We start from the raw sequence: 19,888 nt of genomic DNA on the forward strand, positions 1-19,888 counted from the left end.
AGACCCCAGTTCGATGCCAGTGCATACTGAATCGCTCCTTTATCCGACGAGGGTCGGCGTTGACCGGAAACAGCTTCTACAGCATTATCGGAGCTCTTCCACCCCATCCAAGATTAATTCGGACATTTTGGGGTGGAAAATCCTCCACGTCCGACTACGGACGTCAACGTTTTTGCCCGATAGTGTTCCCGGAATTGGCTTGGAGATTCCTTCGATTTCACTTGAACCGGAGTTTTGCTTTGACCCGCAACTCTTGCGATCATCCTGTATGTACCACTACAGCTATTGCCTTTGCTTGAATGAGAATCTGTACCCGTTCTCCCATCTGGTGCGCTGCTGTCCTCCTAACTCCGTTCGGCTGGGTAAGTCGACATCTTTAGAATTTGCTTCCACCCTGCTTGCCCGCTGCCGGTCCCGTGATCCTCCTCGTTCATCGCTGCCATGATTTTGTCTGCTTAGAGAACGTCTCCGGCGACGCACACTCTCTCACGCTTCAGACTGAATCTACACACTAACATTTGATGACCACTTACCGCCCGTGACTATTCAGAAGCCTAAAGTCGAGACGATGTTTGCAGTCTGCGGCCCGGCGGCCCCGGGAAGAGCACTGTTGCCTCCTATCTCTCCCAAGAACTCGCCATTCCGTACCTAGAAAAAGATGATGATACGTCCTGCTGTTTTTCATGCTGTTTTTTCTGGCGCAGAACTTTGTTAACATGCACGGTATCACGCTCCAGCTGAACGAGCCAGAATCGACAGTTGGCACTCCATCGAATGATGCTGACCGATGGGACCGGCTCATTACTCTCTGTAACGAAGCCATGAAACAGTTAGAAACATCCAATGCCGTGGTTTTCACCTACTCCACACTCAGGCGCAGATGCCGTAATGTTCTCTGTGTAGCGTCCTATGAGTATCTTACAGTGCAAATTCACTTCGTCCACTTCAAGGTTGGCGAAGAACACATAAAAGCACGAATTAAGGCCCGTGTAGGTCGTTACATGAAGGCGCGTGTAGTCCAGAACCAGATGGAAGCCCTCGAGGAACCAGCGCAGGACGAACTTGATGTTGTCAAGGTCGATGTGCAGCAAGAAAAGGATGTCGTTTGCAATGATGCCCTGGCTAAAACCTATGCTAAGTTGAAGGAGCTGGGAGCACTAACAGCCAACGCTATAACCACCCAGTGGCTGCTCCGAACTCAGCAGCTAATCTTGGTGCGATAGAGAAAGCTAAGCAGAATCAGAATGACACCTAATTGCAATGCGCCTGATCTCTTCGATTCTAAGTGGGTTTTGAGGAAATTCCCAACGGGTGTCATCGCATTTTGCTTCCGCATTTAGATCCTACACACTCTTCGACCCCGATCTCGCTGGTGCCCTCCATGGTCCCTTAAAGCAGTGAGTAAAGAAAGGAGACGAGACATGCTTCTACGACGACAGGACCAGGATTCTGGTGCGGCACACGCGCCGATAACCCTGCCACGCGCTCCATAGAAGGTATCCGAGCAGTCAGTCCTGAAATTTTCTTCAATGCTACCAGCTGTCCATCCCTTGCATCTATCCAGAATTTGCTGCCTGTCCAAGAAGCATAAAAGCAGTGGGCTTCTTCATACTCTAAGCAACTACTCTTCAACTTCATGCGCTGCACATGTGGATCGTTTGGGATATCTTTAGAGATATCAATAACGAACCGTTGCGCTCAGAGCATGAATATAATTGACGGGACCGGAAACTCGAGTAAGAGGGCCTGCTAGATACCTGAGTGCGAAACAGAAATGATTAGGTAGAGTACAGCATGACAATGTAAAGAGTTTAGGTAGTAGACCGGAATGTAAGTCTCCCCATCGACCGCGTATTTGGAACCATTCGCGGAAGACGAACGCCAGTACAGCCGGAACTTCCAGAAAGAGGAGGACTCGACCCTTACATTTCTCAGCATCGGATTTCATCTATTTTATAGACGATACCGAAATGTGCTCGCTATTGATGAAGATCATATCGATTGATACTGAACGCTCGCTTCCCTACATCCCTCATTTTACGTAGAGCCTACATCCTTATTATCAAGGGCGCCCCCTATTACAAACCCTAATTCATCTACCCTTCTGATTCGTTTATGGATATGGAAACGATAAGTCTGGTAACTTAGCTAGGCTACAGCCTTATGTTGGTAAGGCTCTATACAGTGGACGTTATAATGTCTGGAGCGATACTCTAGACCACATGAACGATCTAGACTATAGAGCTATTGAACTTAATAGCAAGGAGGAGGAACTTCAGTTCGAGTATACAAATAGCTCTTCAGTACCTTAAAAACTACTTTCTCTTGGCTCCGATCAGAACACGAGTAAGGGAGCCGAGATATTTACTAAGAAACATGAGGAAGATTGACTCGGACACATGAGGAGTTTAGGTATATCGGGACTGCAACAGGTTGCCTCGGTGGGGATGGTACGTTGGAATTTGGACGGTGCTTGTCTAAGAAACCATTTCGCGAGAATACGACACTTGTCAGGGCTTGGTCGGTGCCATCATAGCGCATTCCTGGTATCGTAGTATCGCGGGACTCTACTGCGTTGAAATTTTCGACATGCCACAGCAAAGAGATCTAAGATGACGGACTCGCTGCGAGCACGCAGGACGCCCGTGGTTCGAGACCTGTACGGCAATAGATCTGTTGACTCGGTGGAGACTATAATCGTAGTGTTGATGATTGCCGTGTGGCAACTAAACCGCCTACGTTCTCATAAAGGGCAGCCTATTAAAAAAGAGACTCATGGTAGCTTGGGTGTGATTTTCAATTTGTGTTTTGAATCCAATGAGCCCCTCTCTTTTGTTAGTGCACAATCGGCGATCTGTGACCATCCACGCCATCGCACATATCTCCGATTATGCCGGTCTCCGTGACGCGCTTCAAATGGTCTTCTCATTATGTCCGACAGGAGATGAGAAACACCCGGGGCAGGAAAGCTTTTCCTCATGGTAAATGGTATTGGATCTATCCATTCTCATGTTCTGGATCTGTGAAATGGGAGTCAGAAAGCCGGGCCTTGCCCTTTAACATCTAACAGCCATGTTGCCCCTGCGTGTTTTCCAATTCGTTCCCTGTGTCAGTATGATGAAGAGTTGAACTCTCTGTGTACGAATCCCCGTTCCCACGAGCGCTGTTCCCTCCCAGAAAGACTCGTGACATGTCCGAATATCCAAATCCGCAAGCCCATGCCCGCGAGCAAGATCTCGCCGGGAGAGTTGCGATCATCACAGGCGCGAGTCGAGGCATCGGTTATGCGATTGCGCTTCACCTTGCTAGGCGGGGTGCCGGCATTTTGGCGACCTCCACAGGCGCCAGCACGCATATCGACAAGCTGCGGGACGAGGTCAGCTCTGCCTATTCACGCTCCGATACGCAGCGTCCGAAAGTGGTGCATCTTGTTCTCTCCCTGACGGATCTTGAAGCACACCGCAAGATCGCAAATGCAGTTCAGAGCGAATTTGACGGCTACACAGACATATTCATCAACAATGCCGCAGTGGCTGACCGCACATACCCTGCTGAGCTCGAGGAAGAGACATTAGACAGAATTCTGCTATGTAACATCCGAACGCCGGCGATGATCGTGGACGAATTGGTGAAGCGACGATGCTTCAGGAGGGAAAGCAGAATTATCTTCATCAGCAGCGCTGAGAGTGTCAACTGCGACCCTTCAGTCACCATCTACGCCTCGACGAAAGCAGCGAACGAAGCAATGGTTCGCTGCTATGCCAATGCGTTTGGCGGGAAGAATCCTGCGTTTGACTTCATGGCCGGAAGCACCGCGAACAGCGTGTTCACGGGTCTCACGGACACGTCGGGACCACAGCAGTTTGGACCGAAGTTGTGGCAGGAATTGCAAGAGTTTTGGGTCAGTAGACAGGCCATTCCACGGCTGGCCAACCCTGATGACGTGGCAGACGTGGTAGGATTTTTGTGCGGCAGAGATGGCAGATGGGTCACAGGAAGCAAAGTCAGTGCAAATGGAGGAAGTATTGCAGTTTTCTAGTTCAATATGTTGGCCAGCCCTAACTCTGTAGGGTAGGTGGTCGATCACATAATGGCACCGCTGACTTTTTCACCTACAATCCTAGATCGGTCGCTACCAAAGTAGATAGATTTCTCCTCTCAATCAGTCAAGTTATCGACCTTGGCCCAACGCAACATAGTGTTTGCCTTCCTGCTGCAGGTGCTAGTCGCATACCACTTTCGGATGGGCCTGATTGTAAAGGTGGCGTCGCTCGTATTGCCTCGCTTCCGAGCTCTTGTATAGGCAGGGAAGTGAAATTTCAGAACAAAGCAGCAATTTTAGCCATGCCATTACCACACACAGTTATGCCCTCGATATCAGACTGGTCTGAGAGGCATTTCCTGGAGCTACTTGGTCTTCGGAGTCGTAATTGGAATGATAGCATTGGGACCTTTCGAGTTTGAAGCAAGGATATTATATCAAGGTGCGTGTTCGTTCTACCGACTCGACTAGCGCGATAGAAATGTCATGATCTGGTTCCAACGATTTGCTACTAAATGTACCTTGTCTGAATATCACATCGGCCTCTGAGAGGTGCTGTAGCCATAATCAACATACAGGATGCTCGTAGGAATCCGGTAACTCGAGGGAGCGAGACTTGCGAGTGCCATCCAGAACGAATGGAGAAGAATGTCCTATTGCTTGATTAAGAAGTTGGACGGCCCATCCCACGTACTATCTTATGAGCTCCGGTCTAGATAAGTTTTGTTCGTAAATGTCTTCGGACTTTTCCTTGCTATGCTAAGGCGTGCAGAGGAAGTCGAGGAAACTTTGACTGGCTGGTCTTGACGCGGTCACCTGGGTTCTGATGAAGTGACACCTAGGAAGAGGTCGCCACGTTCTCGACGAATAGGTACAAAGAAATGGTATGACTCAGTAATGCTACTGTACTGACGAGATGACGTTCTTAGGCGTCAGGGCTTTTCCTCCACGCGGCGCTCTTGGCAATCGGCACACTGGTTTCGGCTATTCAGCCCCTTCAAATTAAAGTTTTGGTTATCGTCTTCTGTGTGGAACTTGCCACTGCTCCGCAGACATTACAGGCATGTGACATTTCCCTCATTTCATCAGAGATTGCTCACTGCTTCTCCTCAGCTTAATATCTCACGGAACGAAATCAACCATCGTCAAGAAGTCATAGCCATGGTGAAAACACTGCCGTTCGCCGACCGCCAGATTCCTTCCCCGGGATTTGGTGCAATGGGCCTCAGTTTCGGGTTAGGCTCCAATTTAAGCCTGCAAGATGCCGAACCGGTACTGCTGAAGGCACTCGAATTAGGGTGCACTTTTTGGGACACTGCGGTGAGTCCTAAGTTGGGCTGCTGTGGGTTTCAACGATGTTGAAGGACTACGAAACAGGTTGTCTACCGAGCTGGTGTGAACGAGAAACTTCTTGGTGACTTCATTAGAAAGCACAACGGTCGGGACAAAATTTTTCGTACGTGGCAGAAAGATTTGACTGATTAGAAACGCCACGACTCATGCGCAGTTAGTGGCGTCAAAGTGCGGTTTCAATTGTCTGAATGGTGGGGATATGGCAGTCACGAATTCAGCTTCTCACATCAAAGAATATATTGAAGGCTCGATTGAAAGACTCGGTTTCGCGCCCGATCTCTACTATCTACACAGAATTGACCCGAGTAAGTGTGCTGATTGTGAGATTTGTCTCCATTGCTAATATATACACCTAGAAACGCCTCTTGAGGAGTCCATTGGGGCACTGGACGAGATCCGGAAGGCTGGCAAAACCAAGTACATCGGTCTTTCAGAATGCTCAGCCAACACGCTGCGCAAGGCAAACTCGAGTGAGTCGCAGAGACCACGTGATTATTTTTTGACTTTCTCTTATGCTATCTACAGTCGCAAAAATCGACGCCGTTCAAGCAGAGTATTCAGCCTTTGAGACCTTGCACGAATCAGACGGCCTGATTGCTACAGCCAGAGAACTGGGTGTAGCGTACGTGGCTTACAGCCCTCTTGGTCACGGATGGCTTGTCGATGACTTTCCCTTTAAGACGCCGGACGATTTTGCGCCAGATGATTTTCGTCGCACAGGTAAACTCTTGTAGGTATATTACTTGATCAGATACTGATGTTACTTCTCTCAGCCCCCAAATTTCAGGGCGACAACTTTTACAAAAATAAAGCCATCGTGGAACAGCTCAAGAAGCTTGCTGCTCGCAGGGGCTGCACTCTTCCTCAAATAGCCCTCGCCTGGGTTGCCGCTCAGGGAATGATTGCGATTCCTGGCACGACCAAGCCGGGACGACTGGAGGAAAACTGGGCCTCCAGAGATATCGACCTGACGGAAGAGGAACAACAAGAAATGCGAAGAATTATTGACGCGGCAAAGCCACAGGGAAATAGATACAACGAAAGGGCGCAATCTTTAGTAGGTCATTGAGCTGAGTCGTCAGTCGCTAAGCATCTAAACAACCCCTAAATAACTCATGCCTGGGAGCTTCTTATAGTCAAAACTTCTCCTGTTGCATTACCACTACCTTCCCGGGTATGAACGGAACTATTCGACCTTAGTCAGGGACTCTGGCTTCTGACATCTGTCGTCTATTCCAAGGAGAGAGCCGCCCGCCCCTGTATTTGCTTTGTTCTGTCTCGTCCTGATGGTAAATGAGAGGCTTTTTGGTGCAACGCATATATCCGGATTAAGTCCTGAAGATGCCAACTCCATTGATGCTTTAAAATTTGACTCATATAGGCCAACATACTGCATAGCTCCCCTAAAGCCCTTATTGTATCGGAACTCACGTCGCAGAGTAAATATGTGATTGGCAACTAAAAGGGCTGATGATGGTGATTCTTCTCAACTAGTGAGAGCAAGGCCAGCAGCGGCAGCCAACACCGCAGATGAAAGCTTGAGTCCGTCACGGCCAATCAGGATATGTATAAAGCATGTTCTGCAATCGTTCGATTCCCGAATTTGGTCCGTCTGTCATAAAGTCTTCGAAAGAGAATCCGTCCGGATTGGTGACAACTTGGCCAAAGGGATCATCCGTAAGCATGGCGGAAAGCTCTGCATTGCCTGTCGCCAACTCGCTTGATGCCATCAAGTCATTCGATGCCATGGATGAAGCTGCCCAGGCGGGGTCTCCAATGCCAGGCCGACTGGACGAGTCTGCAGAGCCAGCCTGATTGTGGGCCTTTCTCACAGTGTCTCTCTCATCACCGGCTATCAAGTCGTTCATTAAGCTTGGGCTAGGCGACCCGTCGGCTTCGTCCGATGATGAGAGAAGATCCGGTGGGTTGTCGTATTTCGTGGGGAATCGACCACGGGACAAAAAGAAATCCAGTGTGTCGCTCATCTGAATGTACTTTTGCGGGTCAGAGGTCACGATATCCATTCCGCCCCCGCTCTTGGCGGGGCCCGGCATCTCAGAAGGTCGGCTCAACCCCTTAAACCCTGTTGGCGTGTGCTCGGATCCAGATCTTGCTGTTGACGGCGAAGTAGCATCTTCTAGGTTCATATGGCCCACTAATTTTGACATGTTGTCAAGAGCCCTATCGGTACCTTCATATCTCAATTGCAGCACTCGCAGGAAATCTTGGTATATATTGGCACCACGGCTGTGGGTGCCTTTCTGCGTGCTCGCACGGCTGCTCAGATCCAGGTTGTAGCAGATTGACGGCAGCGCCAGGAAAGCCACCCTGAAGCGGGGGTTAATTTGAATCATCTCCGGAGACATCTTAGAACTCACATGCTAACGGGAGAGTAGGTTATCATCCCAGCATCGATGATCGCTCGTAGGCTCTGTGCAATGCCGCGAAGGGAAGCCTGGAGTTCGTTCTTCGTCTGCAGTCGTTCAAAGTTGTATTGTGCAGGCTTGTTCAATGTAAGCCTGATTCGATAGTTGCACAGTGCAGCTTTTGCCGACCTGAAGTGTGATTAGTAACATGCTGTCAGTGATACACCGATAAAAGCATCTTACTGGAAGTAGATGGTGAGAAGACTCGTGAAGAGGACGACAACATTAAAGTTTTTGTCATATTGATCATATAGTCCGGTGTTGCTCGCCACTCCGTCATGCCACTCATTCAACTCGTCAGTGTATGTGTAAATACGCTTGAGAAAGTCAAGACGTTCTCCGATGGTTTGAACTCCATTGGCCGGATATAGTAATTGGAGAATGTCGGTGAGCACAGCACAAAGCTTGCATAGCGCTGACAGAGACTGTAGCAGTTTCGTCTTCGCCGGAACGCTGCCCACCCATGATCGCCCGATTTCGCTTTTAAAATCATCGTCCGTCAGCGGGGGCCATAATTCTTCGAAGGTCGCTGAAAAAATAGATATAGGCCTGCGAAGTCCTAATGCCATAGTTCTGTCGCGGATTATACAACACCACCAGACTCGTTTTAGTTGATTGTGTTTAGCGGAGTCTCTAGCTGCATATGTAGAGTATCGGTCTGCGCCTTCCATTCTGGCAAGCTGAATGGCTATGCCGAGCCAGTAGGTATTGATCAGTGGCTTGTTGAGTGGTACGTGGAAGGTCATCAATAGTGCCCCTTGAGCCTTTGCCAGGTCGCTTCTCTCGATGTCAAAATCATACATGGCCTACGTAGACATTAAGCCTAGAAGTGAATCAGGGGAGACAGCAAACCAACCTTGACGCGACGATAATAGACTGAGCGCGCCTCACGCACGCTTTGGAAGCCTATATCTTGAATCGTAGAGGAGGATACGAACTTTTGCCCAAATCAGCATCTTCTCCAGCACAACACCCCCCCTCCCCAAAAAAGGAGTAAGTGGGATGAAGCGAGGACTCACGCTGCATGCTACCAGCAGCATTGATTCAAAAACCAATAGAGACAGGCGAGAAGTGAGGTGAACAACAGATTGACGGTTGAGGTATGTCTCCCAGAACTTGCCTTCGTCGACCAATGGTAAATGTGGGTGGAGATAGAGAAAGTACGCTCGAACGAGCTCGTCCAGGAAATTTCGCTGAGGTAACTGGAAGCAGCCAATGTGGTCTAGATAGTCGAAGTCCTCAGGTGGTATACGCGACATGAAGTCAGTGTCCAGGAAGGGATAGTCTGTCGCAATCATGTGACCTCTCGAATTCGGTCTTTCGACGTTTTGTACCGCATCTATCCTCCGGTCAGGCGTTTGCGGGGGGCCTGTCGACCTTCCAGAAGCCAAGTATCTAACTTCAAGGGTTGGAAGTTGGAAATTGTCAGCTTGTGAAGTGGCGGCTGTCAGTGAAATATCACCTGTGGGCGCTATGTTTCGCGTGACCGGAAGTGCCTCAACCGACGGATGCTCTCGGAGAAGCTGCCATCTCTCGCCCTGTAGGCCATAGCGCTGTGGCGTTTCTTCAAGAGTCGGGGCGGTCGATGTCCTGGTAGATCTTCGCAGCCCATTTTCTACATATTCTTCGCTTTGCCGCGTGTTTTGATCCTGTGTGACAATAGCAGTGTTGGGTGAAACTTGACCACCAAGCTGCATTGTGTACAGTGACGAGTCACTGAATAACCGACTATGAAGAAATCAACACCTTCAACTCTTTCATGCCCGTTGAGGCGGGAGGAGCTCACTGTTTTCTTGATCTCTTCGGAATAACGCATGGCTGTGCGTCAGCCCTACAGTTCGTACAGGGCACTCCGGTTAGCGTGACATCACAGCGGACTTTTCGCACGCGGCAGTGCAAACAGGCTCTTGAACTTCGCTTCCGTCTTTGAGCGGGAGAGATGACATCGGAGGCGCTCCAGCCAGGCTGCTCGCCACTGCGCGTGTCTTGGGTCGATGCCATCAGTGCAAGGATTTCGCGTTCTGGTGTTTCAGACAGAATAAGTAGCAGAGCCAATCATCTATTGCCCCCTCCGTATTAGGCTAGGGAGCTGATGCGCACTGCTTGACGCATAGCAAGGGAAGTGAAGTTCAATGAAAGAAATGGATGTGATATGATGGTAAACCGAGTTACAATCCTGAGTTCTGTGGGGACTGGGGAAAGAGGGGATCCCAGGGGCCACTAGGCGCGCTAGGGGGCTTAGGTGCCGTTCTAGGCATGGCTTCTCCTGGCGAGGGCTACGCTGAGCTGCCTACAAGTAGTTGGCTGAGCTGCAGTCCCTGCAGTTGCAGCGATCAGTCCGCAGTCCGGGGCTTGCAATCCTCCCTCCAGGAACCATTCCGGACAGCGCATTCGACAGCCAAATTCCGGAATGTCTCCGGACAGCAAATTCACACGACTTCGCTTGAATACTTGGCAGAAACGGCCACCACCAAATGTGGCTGGTGTTCATTTTCTCCCAATCGCAAAAGTCCTACCCAGTATAATACAATATTCCAGATATGTGACCTCGCCGTCACCATTTGTGTATTAAAGGCCTTGAGCTGTCTGTCGTGCTAAACTAGTCCGTCCTGACCACCTTTACTGACCACATAGGAAGACTGTAAACGCTATTCCACCGAAGCAAATTACCTGGGTATTTGAGTCACGGTGGGTACGATTTCCTTCCTAGGTCATAGTGTAACAAGGCAAAGTGGCTGTGCTGTGCTGGGATGGAGGAGTAACAGGGAGTCGATTTGACTGATCATATGTCAGGACAAAAAAGGGCTTGTATCCTGACTGTGGATGAGAGGTTTCAAGGCAAGAAGGAGCAACTGGGCAGATTCCGAGTATAAAACGGCGACAGCACGCACAGAAGGATCATGGCTATGCCAGTAGATAATCGTTGCCGGCGTGCTTGACAGTTCACAGTGCTGGTCATGTGCCATTCTTTACAGTTTGAGCAGAGTATTCCATGTTTGTTTTTTTGATGCCGTCTACCTATTCCTGAGTGTCTCTTCTAGCTTTCTCCACTCCTCAATGCTGCCGCCGTGCTAGGCGCTCGTTGCCCTAGCCGCTGCCTCTCTGGGGGTGGTGTTGGTGGTGTTGCTCTGTCAGCGCCAAACAGAAACGCGTTCTCGATTCCCGACCTGCTGGAAAAGGCCCTGTACGTTGTTGTACGTGGATGCCGAACCCTGAAGTGCTCTGCTACAATATGTATGAGCTGTGTTTTGTCAAAACCGAAGCTGGTGTCCGTTTTTCCTGAGCATGATTAAGCGCAGGACGAGACGTCTAATACTCCTTATTATCTAGTTTTTACGAGGTGCTCGGTACTTGACGGCACATTTCCATGTAGCTGATCGGCTAACCTTCTCTCTAGGATTAGTCCAGCATTGAAAGAAGGCGTGGTGTATCACCACTGAAGCATAGAGGCCGGAAAGGCCAGAAAGACCTAATCGTTTTGTATTCATATTTCAGGTGGTAGGAGACGCCTAGGTCTTCTACAAGAGTGCCTATAATACAGCCTCTAGAAGCCAAGATTTTAGGTGCGAGGCGCCTGTCTCAAGCGGCACTAGCCCACATGAAGCACTTGATGCCTGTCGGGTTGCATTCTCCTGACCGCAATTACCGCGGAAAATCGAGATACACCTCGGACCACGATGAAAAATTGAACTTGGCACAGGGAACATGTCCCATTCTATTCCGGTCTACCGATGAGTTGAGCTACCTCAGTGTTCAAGCAATAACCTAGACAACATCTGTGGCAGCTCATTCATCCTCTATTGCAAAGTAATACTTTGGTAGCCATCAACGCTAGTCAGCCAGATACGTGAGGCGCAACCCATGGTTTACGCACAACGTCCAAAATGTCCTCGGTCCGCGGAGTTCCGCTTGACGGAGCCCAAATCCTGATACCGTAGGCTCTTTGGGCGAAGGTCGGGAGAAGTCTGTTATGAAAAGATTTACGCAGGCACCCACTTCACGGGAGGTCCTCGGCAAGCCGTCTTATTCTTCGGTATGCACAATGATGATACTGCCTGAACTGTCGCCTGGAAATTTGATCTCTGAGAAGAGAGCGTGGGGGATATAACCGAATGTTATCGCCACGTCGATACGAGATACTGTTCAACAGACACATCTTCAGTTTGTCCGAGTGACTGGCCAGGTCAAGATGTCGGAAGATATTGGATTCATCGGTGACGATTCCCGTTCTTATGAGTGATTTGCTTGTGGCTGACGATTCTCACACAGGAATTGGGAATATGGGGTTCGGCATGGCAGGCAATGTGCGGAGGAAGATGCCGTCGTCCGCGACGCTTCATGTCTATGATATCTCCAAAGACGCTTGTCAACGCTTTGTAGACGAGTTCAGCTCCTTCGGCCCAGTCAGCATTGCCGACTCCTCGAAGGAAGTAGCCGAGAAGTCTCACACCGTGATTTCGATGGTTCCGATGGGCCTACACGCTAGAGCAGTCTACCTGGACAACCAGAACGGAGTCATCGCCGCCAAAGGAGATCCCGATAGGCTCTTTCTGGAGTGCAGCACGATCGATGTCGCAACGGCCAAGGACATCGGCCACCAAATCGCCGCTGCAAAGGCAGGAATCTACGTTGACACACCCGTCTCCGGAGGAATCGCCGGCGCGGCAGCAGGGAGATTATCGTTCATGTGCGGTCGACCACGAGGCCCAACAGACGACCCTGTCTCCAAACGCGTCTTCGACATCGTATGCTGGATGGGCATGCCTGAGAAAGTGTACTTCTGCGGCGAACTAGGCACAGGTCTCGTAAACAAGATTGCCAACAACTACGTCGCCATCTGCAACACTACTGTCATGGCCGAGGCAATGGCATTCGGCATCCGGCACGGTGTGGACAAGCGTACTCTGTACGAATGTATCGCGGCGTCGTCCGGGGATTCGTGGGTATTGCGCAACAACCACGTCGTTCCGGGCGTGATCCCCAATTCTCCTTCCAGCAATGGCTTCAAGCTCACCTTCGCGCCGAAGATGTCGGTTAAGGACGTCTCGCTTGGCATTGATGCTGCTCAGGAAGTCGACATTTATCCTTCGATGGGCAAGGCGGCTGTGTCATTATACCAGAAAGCGGCGGAAGACCCCAGAACGGCCGTGAGTACTCATCAACACTCCTATCTTGTCTCTTCTCGTGGTTCATTCACTTCTATTTCCCAGTTTGCTGACCGCTTTTCCTTGGACGTAGGCCCTTGATCAGAGTGTCGTTTGGTTACTTATCAATGACGAGCTGGACTCTCTAGGACCAAAAATAAACGGGTCGTAGCTATGGCATATAGGTATGAACGAGCTGGAGTAGTCCAGCAACCCTTTTATCGTGGCTCCCAAGGTTGGCATTTGGCAATTGATTGATATGCCGAATACTGGGGCAGCAGCTCTTCCCCTATTGACGACCAAGGCTCCCTAGAATTTGGATTTGGATCTGGAGTGAATCGCCGTTACGCAGTACCTTCGTCCAGATCTCCGTGCCTGATCGCTTGAGCGTTAAAGTGAACTGATGCATTTTGTATAGAGTACAATACTATACTCTTTTAAGCTATCGCATGGCGGCGATCTTTATCTCAAAAAAATGATGGCACTAGATTTTGTTCAAGCCAATGAATATACCATCAGGGCCAGAGCATGTTTCTAAATGCGTTTATATGCACCTAGCGGTTGTATTGGTTTGATAAAGCTACTCGGAAAGCTTGAGGCATATGCATCAACCCCCCCCATCTCCACTCTGCTGAGTCCCACTCCGATAAATGAACTTGCAAACAAAGATTGAGAACATGAAGGATTAAACGGCGTTACTTGGACTAGACTCGCATCAGTTCAACACTTGAAGCCCAAGGACGGTGTCACCACACATCCCACTGGCTTAGAGCTCTTGCGATCTGGATTGTAAAGCGTCTCCCACACAAGGCAAGTGCCGAAGCCAACATTACTTTGGTCTTCGACTGGATCTCAAGCATTACGAAGACATCGAAGCTCTGGTGTCCCATAATGGGTCCTACTTGAGGACCTCGACGTGATCGACGACGATCGACTTGTACTGTGTTGCACCGGGATTCTCGTTGTGGTTGGCACATTCGATCTCATCCTCGATCTGTCCAGGGATTTTTTCAGCGTCATCCAGCTTGACGACGACATTATCGCCAAAGAGCGCCGCGACCTCTTCCAGAGGGACATTGGCAGTCTGTACTAACGTAAGCATTGTGCAACAGGAGCAACAGAAAGATGCTTACCTCTGGGAAAAAGATGTAAAACACCACGAGGTAAAAGGCGTCACAGATAAGAAAGATGATGAAAAACCGCCAGCTGATGTTCCTGATTGCAATGGGAGTGACTTGCACCACCCAGATGGTGGTCACAGTCTTGGCTGCGTAGCCTAAAGCCATGCCTGTAGCGCGAATCTCCATGGGCTGTAGAAGTTAGCAGATGCCACTTCCCAGTCAACGCCCACCAGAAGTGATTAAACATCTTACCAAAATCTCTGGCGTATATGTATAGCCGAAGGCATTCATTACCCAACCGTACCCAACAAGCCACATGAACATGCTCCAGAGGGCTAAACTTCCTAGAGTATGGTTCGTGTTATGATCCTTCTCGTACCTTGCCCAGAAGACAATCAACATAATGGTGGACACGAGGATGATTGACATGGAGATGAAAAAGTTTGGTCGACGGCCCCAACGGTCGAGAAAGTACATGCACGGGATGGCCATGATGAGGGATGTAGTGCCCCAAACACCCACCAGGATAAGCAGCATCTTCCCTTCCAGCCCGAGTGTTCTGTACAGGATAACCTGGTAATTTTGCAGGCCATTAACCGCCGTTAGCTGTTGGAAGACGAAGAAGAAGACGATAATGTAGATGCGTTTTCGGTACGACGGTCGTTCCATTGCAGCCACAATTCCCACCTGAGGGCTTTCCTGTTCGAAGCGAATTTGCGCTTGGATTTGGTTAAATTCTCTTCTGTAGAATGGAATTCGGTTATGCTCTCTCTCATCTGCAAGTGATTGTTGCTTGCCTTGATGTAGTCTTTCCAGAACCCGTACAGCTTCGTCATCCCTCTTTTGCGCAATCAACCACCTCGGGGACTCGCAGACAGTGAACGACCCTAAACACATTAGGACGGCGCAGACAATTTGAAGCCCCAGGAAAATGCGCCACTTGACTTGACCGCCATGCAGATACGAGAAACCCAGCCCCATCCACTCGCTACCAGCATAGCCGACATTGAGCGTGATACTAAATTCACGATCACAGATTAGCTCATCATGCGGAGGCAAGAGCAGGGGATGCAATGCCACGCAGCGTTCATATACCTATATAGACATCCGACTGTACCACGGAGATGGGGTGGTGACAACTCGCTGAGGTACATGGGGCACAACGACCAGATAATTCCACAAGCGATCCCGCCAATAACTCTGCCCACAAGAAGCATAGGAAGGTTGACAGCGGCGGTCTGCAGGGCGGCGCCGATGACGGAAATGGCACATGAGATCTGAACTACCCTCCTTCTTCCGAACTTGTCAGCAAAATATGCAATGGTGGCCGCGCCGATGGCGATTCCAGCGTAGTACACCGATCCGAGTGCGCCCAAAGTAGAGGATTTGAACTTGAAGTATCCTGTGAACTCAGGGTAGGCGATAATGGAGGTAGTCAGACCCGAGTCCTAGCCGTAGAAAAGGGCTCCAAAGGAGCAGTAGACGAGGCACCACAGTTGGTACGAATTCATAATTGCTACCGTAATGATGCAGTAGAGTTTGAGGCAGAAATGCTCTTCATCTTCAAGATGACGTAGCTCTGGAATATATAGATATTGAAGCCGCCAACTGTCCGTTCCTCGGATAGATTCAATCCTCGGATCTGACTTCTCTTGACGATATTTGTGGCATGATTGAGAGATGGGTCTCCGAGGTGATGGGACGTTGGCAAGGTGAATTGGTCAGGACTGGGGTGCCGAGCTCTGCCAAGAGGCACCGTGCAAGGGGCGGGATCAAAGGGGGAGGGAGGTCCATGATAGGCTGATGTAATGTCAGGTGGATTCACCATGCGCTGCCAAGCGTTTCCGCTGCGTGTTAGTTCGACAGGATATCTTAGTGGGAGGGATGTGGCCGGTGAATAAGTACGATATGCATCGAAGTGTAAAAAGTATAATGTGGCCGACACCTGAATAGGTGCTTCACGCCGTGTAACAATAATATTATTGCTTACATGACATTTTCCTAGTGTCATTTGAGGTATCTTTTTGGACTATCTGTGTAACATGATTCCCATAGCATCGTGCAGTCACAGTTGCAAGAGCGACCAACGCAACGTCAGGCCGCGGATAATTAGGCGGGAATCGGTTCACACATCTGCCATTCGTCGAATACTTGCAGTCTAGCCTCCGAGACTCAATGCCCAGCTCACTTCTGTGTCCGCGAACAAGTCTTCTAGTGGCAGCGAACGCTATGCGGCATCACGGCCACACCCAAGACCAATGATGATATGCAGTTTCTACCTATGATTCCTTTGCGGCATACTCCAGTTTATTCACTTCATCGTACCACTCGGTCGCCCCGAAAGAGGTCGCTTCGTGAATCATGTAAGTTCCATCACCGGCACCATGCCAGTGGACTACACCCGGCGGACAATAGATCACATCTCCTGTGGCAATGCGTCGCGGTCTCTGGCCCTGATCACAGAGCCAACCTGCCCCGCCCACAACCTTTAGGATCTGGCCCTTCTCGTGACGATGCCAATTGGTTCTGCCAGTGGGAAGAAAGTTGACCAGACCGATGGTCACCTGGTCTGAGCGAAGGATCAGGTCGACCCAGACTTCGCCCGAGAAGAAGCCCAAGACCTTGGCTGGCATTGAGTTCTCGGCCGTTCTACCATGGCGGGAAATGATTGCTGTTGGTGTTTCGACAGTAGTGTCGCGCGTTTTCTGGGTGATGCCTGCAGCTGCCATCATTCCTAGAGTTCACAGAAGAAGCAAGACAGAAGATGAGACTGTCAAAAACTCTATTGAAGAATTGGAGGTTGTCCACAGATGTTTCTTGGTCAAGTTGAAGCCCAATGTTTTGCCAGTGGTAAGTTTTGCTCGAACTTGCGAAGGAAACTTTGGTGTTCAGAACATTTAAAAGCCTCTTGAACGCGTATGGCGATTTGTTAGGGTGAAAGCCGATGCTGGAGGCCAAGCCGACAACAGAAAAAGTGAAGATATTTAAGTCACTGTAGTCCGAGCCACATTGAAAAAGTAGATCTCGAGGAGGTTGCAGTCTTTGGCCTGTACTAGCGCACAGCGCAGGTGGGTTTCTCATCTCTTCTCTGGCTGTCATTGGCTCTCCCAAAGATTCCTCGGACCGAGCATATCGGCTCCCAAGGTGCATAACGTGAAAAGGATGATGAATAGACTCTGGCTGTAAGACAAGGATGATGTGGATAATGGATCTAATGGTGGCTAATGGAGTATCCCTTGCTGGAGATGCTGTACTGGCCATGACTAGTAGATTTGTGCCTAAATTCTAGAAGTACCCAATAGATTGACTATATTCGCTATACAAATACCTATAGTCTCTTAATGCGTCGTTGGCGACTGTGTTGCTGACAGTTCACCAAGGGATTTTTGTTTTACTTCTTCAATGCAATTTCTTTCTGACCATGCTGGGCACAGCAACTGATCTCTTAACCGAGCCGGCGTCTTGCGTGCTTGTCTTCATGCCCCCATTCAATTTCTAGTATGCGTGCCCATTTCGCCAAATATCGGCGGGACTGGTACGTCCGGCACAGGCAAGTCAATCCACGAATCAAAATCAAGCTCTGGGATCCAATCCATTGGTTGACTGAAATCCTGGCAGTTCATGGCCGAACAAAAAGCATCAACGTCAAAGTTGTGTGACCCTAGCACCGCTGGGTCGGAAAACTCGTTATCATTGTCGCCTGTTGCTGGGAGACCTGGTGGCTGTGAGACGTTTCCCGATGTTGGACCCTGACCTCCGATCGGATTCGGTGGGCTGATGCTCATTTGGGGGTCGGATGCTATAAATGTTGGGGAGGCAACTTTCTCAGGAATGTCTCGTTGGCTTATCCTTCGATGCCACTCGTGGGTGTCGTTTGCACGCCAACTAATTCGAGGTTCGAGGGAGCTTTCCACAGGCTTGTCATTCTTCTCGTTACTATACATGTTGAAAAGTGCCAGTATCTCTCGAGAATATGCTGGAAAGATTGGATCTTCGATCACTGCTGCCTGACTTATCCAAATCATAGGTTTGGGCATCTCGGCAGACTGTACCCGCGGCGCGCTCGAGGTTATTGTGAAAGGCGGTCCTGTTTGGGCTTTCACGGTGCTAGTATCATGCCGAGCTGCATTTGCAAGCGGATCACTTATGGTCAGTTCTGGTGGGCTTGCTGATTGCCAGGAACGTGCTGCATCCCCTGGGAAAGAGTTGTTTTCCCCTGGGCCTAGCACTGAGGACTTGGAAGCACGTTCAACAAGTGACTGGAGTGAAGTGAGATGCTTTCCTGCTAGGCTGGTTAGATCCCGGGCCAATTTATGCTGCTGGGACAGTTTGTCGAGAGCTGTGACACAAGACTTGAGGCCAGGTAAGATGGCAGTTTGCTCCTTGACACCATAAGTGTTACCCACGTCCAGCAGGGCGTTCAAAGCGACACCCAGTTGGATCACCATGGTTGCAGGGGCAAAGTGGGTGTCGAAACGCTCAAAGAACCGTGGGATGGAACATGCCAACTTATCAGCCCCTCGCTTTAGTCTACCGTAGTACCTGCCCAATGTTTCGTCCAGAGAATGGGGAAGCTTGTCGATGCAGTTGAGTTTTGCAGCTTGCGCCAGTCTTCCATACAGCAGGACTGAAACCACACAAAACTGCAAATGCAGGAGGAACATCGGGACGGACGCAGTTCGCCAAGTGTCCTTGCGCCACTGAAATCGTTCTGGGATGGTTCGGCGAAAATGTGCCTGCCTAGTCTCCAGCTTGCAAAGTTGAGCAAAGACTGTTTCGTGGTAGCTGTCTGCTGGAGGAGCAGATATTTGTGTAATTGATAGCACTACTGCGAGCAAGTCGAGCAAGGCATGATAGATTGAGAAGGTGTCATTGGTCCCACCATATTTGACCCAAGAATGGATTGTTTTGGAGTTGTGCGATAGCCTCGCTGTAACCGCTGGCGGTATGTGCAGTCCAGAAAGAGTTTCTGGGAGAAAGACCATCCATTGCATTTGCAGAAACTCGCAGGTTCTAAGCACAGCTCGTCGGAGGAGTACATCGTTGTCAGAAAAGCTCAGCTCGTGAGAAATCACATCGTTGGCTGGTTTCGAAATACGCACACATGCATAATGAAGATAAGACGTCGCCGAAAGATACCTTCCAGACGAATATTCGAGATTGGATAAAATAACAACGGCTTGTAGAACATCGAGAGTGTCCGCGGCTGATATTTGACTATCGATTACGGTTCGCAGTAGGCGATGTAAGGACGACTCGCGACCTTCTGACCGGAAGTTTGCCAGTTCGCTGCGGCGACAGTCTGCATGGCGCAATCCTAGAGCTAAGGCAGCAAGATGCAGGGTTAACGAGTAGTCCTCGGTGCCTGGAACGATCTGGTTTTTGCGAAGGAGCGGAGGGTATATATTCGCCTGTGTCCAGAACGCGTCTTCCAGGAGACCTTTGGCGGCATAATCAACGCTTTTGATGGTCGTACTGCACTGATCTTGCGCGTCATGGTACAGCTTCAAGTGCAATTCTCTCCCAAGGTGCAAGCCGCTACCGCATGCCATTTTTTCTTGTTTTGTTTTTTTTTTGACCACAACAATGCGCTGTCATGTGATCAAACCCTTCAAATGGATACGGTCAATTTGGCACACAGTGTGAATGGGGATTTAGAGGTACGGATCAAGCACAAGGACATTAACGGAGTTGCGTTGAAGCCTCCGCCACAGATCTAGAATTCATAAAGTGACAGGAAGCTAGGGAGGAGGAATCAAATCCTGAGGACTGCCGGGGTGCAGTAGGAATTTGAGGGCCCTT

The 19,888-nt window shown here is 49.8% G+C and overlaps 7 protein-coding genes across 7 annotated transcripts; 4 read left to right on the forward strand and 3 right to left on the reverse strand.

Moving 5' to 3' along the window:
* Positions 1 to 716: 716 nt before the first annotated feature.
* On the forward strand, positions 717 to 1,223 carry Z519_01843 (uncharacterized protein; the record flags this gene model as incomplete). The annotated part of the gene is made up of 1 exon (XM_016759600.1): positions 717 to 1,223. The coding sequence occupies one exon, from the start codon at positions 717 to 719 to the stop codon at positions 1,221 to 1,223; it is 507 nt and encodes a 168-aa protein (XP_016624928.1).
* A 1,967-nt stretch (positions 1,224 to 3,190) lies between these two features.
* Z519_01844 (uncharacterized protein) lies at positions 3,191 to 4,039 on the forward strand (the record flags this gene model as incomplete). Its single annotated transcript, XM_016759601.1, has 1 exon — positions 3,191 to 4,039. The coding sequence occupies one exon, from the start codon at positions 3,191 to 3,193 to the stop codon at positions 4,037 to 4,039; it is 849 nt and encodes a 282-aa protein (XP_016624929.1).
* A 1,164-nt stretch (positions 4,040 to 5,203) lies between these two features.
* On the forward strand, positions 5,204 to 6,464 carry Z519_01845 (uncharacterized protein; the record flags this gene model as incomplete). Its single annotated transcript, XM_016759602.1, has 6 exons — positions 5,204 to 5,362; positions 5,420 to 5,498; positions 5,554 to 5,700; positions 5,752 to 5,865; positions 5,921 to 6,115; positions 6,169 to 6,464. 6 exons carry the CDS (start codon positions 5,204 to 5,206, stop codon positions 6,462 to 6,464), a joined length of 990 nt encoding a protein of 329 aa, XP_016624930.1.
* A 478-nt stretch (positions 6,465 to 6,942) lies between these two features.
* Positions 6,943 to 9,518, reverse strand: Z519_01846 (uncharacterized protein; the record flags this gene model as incomplete). The annotated part of the gene is made up of 5 exons (XM_016759603.1): positions 6,943 to 7,723; positions 7,774 to 7,950; positions 8,005 to 8,627; positions 8,678 to 8,758; positions 8,841 to 9,518. The coding sequence occupies 5 exons, from the start codon at positions 9,516 to 9,518 to the stop codon at positions 6,943 to 6,945; spliced, it is 2,340 nt and encodes a 779-aa protein (XP_016624931.1).
* Positions 9,519 to 12,010: 2,492 nt separating this feature from the next.
* Positions 12,011 to 13,137, forward strand: Z519_01847 (uncharacterized protein; the record flags this gene model as incomplete). The annotated part of the gene is made up of 3 exons (XM_016759604.1): positions 12,011 to 12,035; positions 12,091 to 12,968; positions 13,060 to 13,137. 3 exons carry the CDS (start codon positions 12,011 to 12,013, stop codon positions 13,135 to 13,137), a joined length of 981 nt encoding a protein of 326 aa, XP_016624932.1.
* A 726-nt stretch (positions 13,138 to 13,863) lies between these two features.
* Positions 13,864 to 16,815, reverse strand: Z519_01848 (uncharacterized protein; the record flags this gene model as incomplete). The annotated part of the gene is made up of 5 exons (XM_016759605.1): positions 13,864 to 14,049; positions 14,099 to 14,275; positions 14,339 to 15,104; positions 15,182 to 15,534; positions 16,402 to 16,815. The coding sequence occupies 5 exons, from the start codon at positions 16,813 to 16,815 to the stop codon at positions 13,864 to 13,866; spliced, it is 1,896 nt and encodes a 631-aa protein (XP_016624933.1).
* Positions 16,816 to 17,574: 759 nt separating this feature from the next.
* Z519_01849 (uncharacterized protein) lies at positions 17,575 to 19,638 on the reverse strand (the record flags this gene model as incomplete). Its single annotated transcript, XM_016759606.1, has 1 exon — positions 17,575 to 19,638. One exon carries the CDS (start codon positions 19,636 to 19,638, stop codon positions 17,575 to 17,577), a length of 2,064 nt encoding a protein of 687 aa, XP_016624934.1.
* Between the last annotated feature and the right edge of the window lie 250 nt (positions 19,639 to 19,888).

The sequence above is a fragment of the Cladophialophora bantiana genome (assembly GCF_000835475.1).
Source record: "Cladophialophora bantiana CBS 173.52 unplaced genomic scaffold supercont1.2, whole genome shotgun sequence".
NCBI lineage: Eukaryota > Fungi > Ascomycota > Eurotiomycetes > Chaetothyriales > Herpotrichiellaceae > Cladophialophora > Cladophialophora bantiana.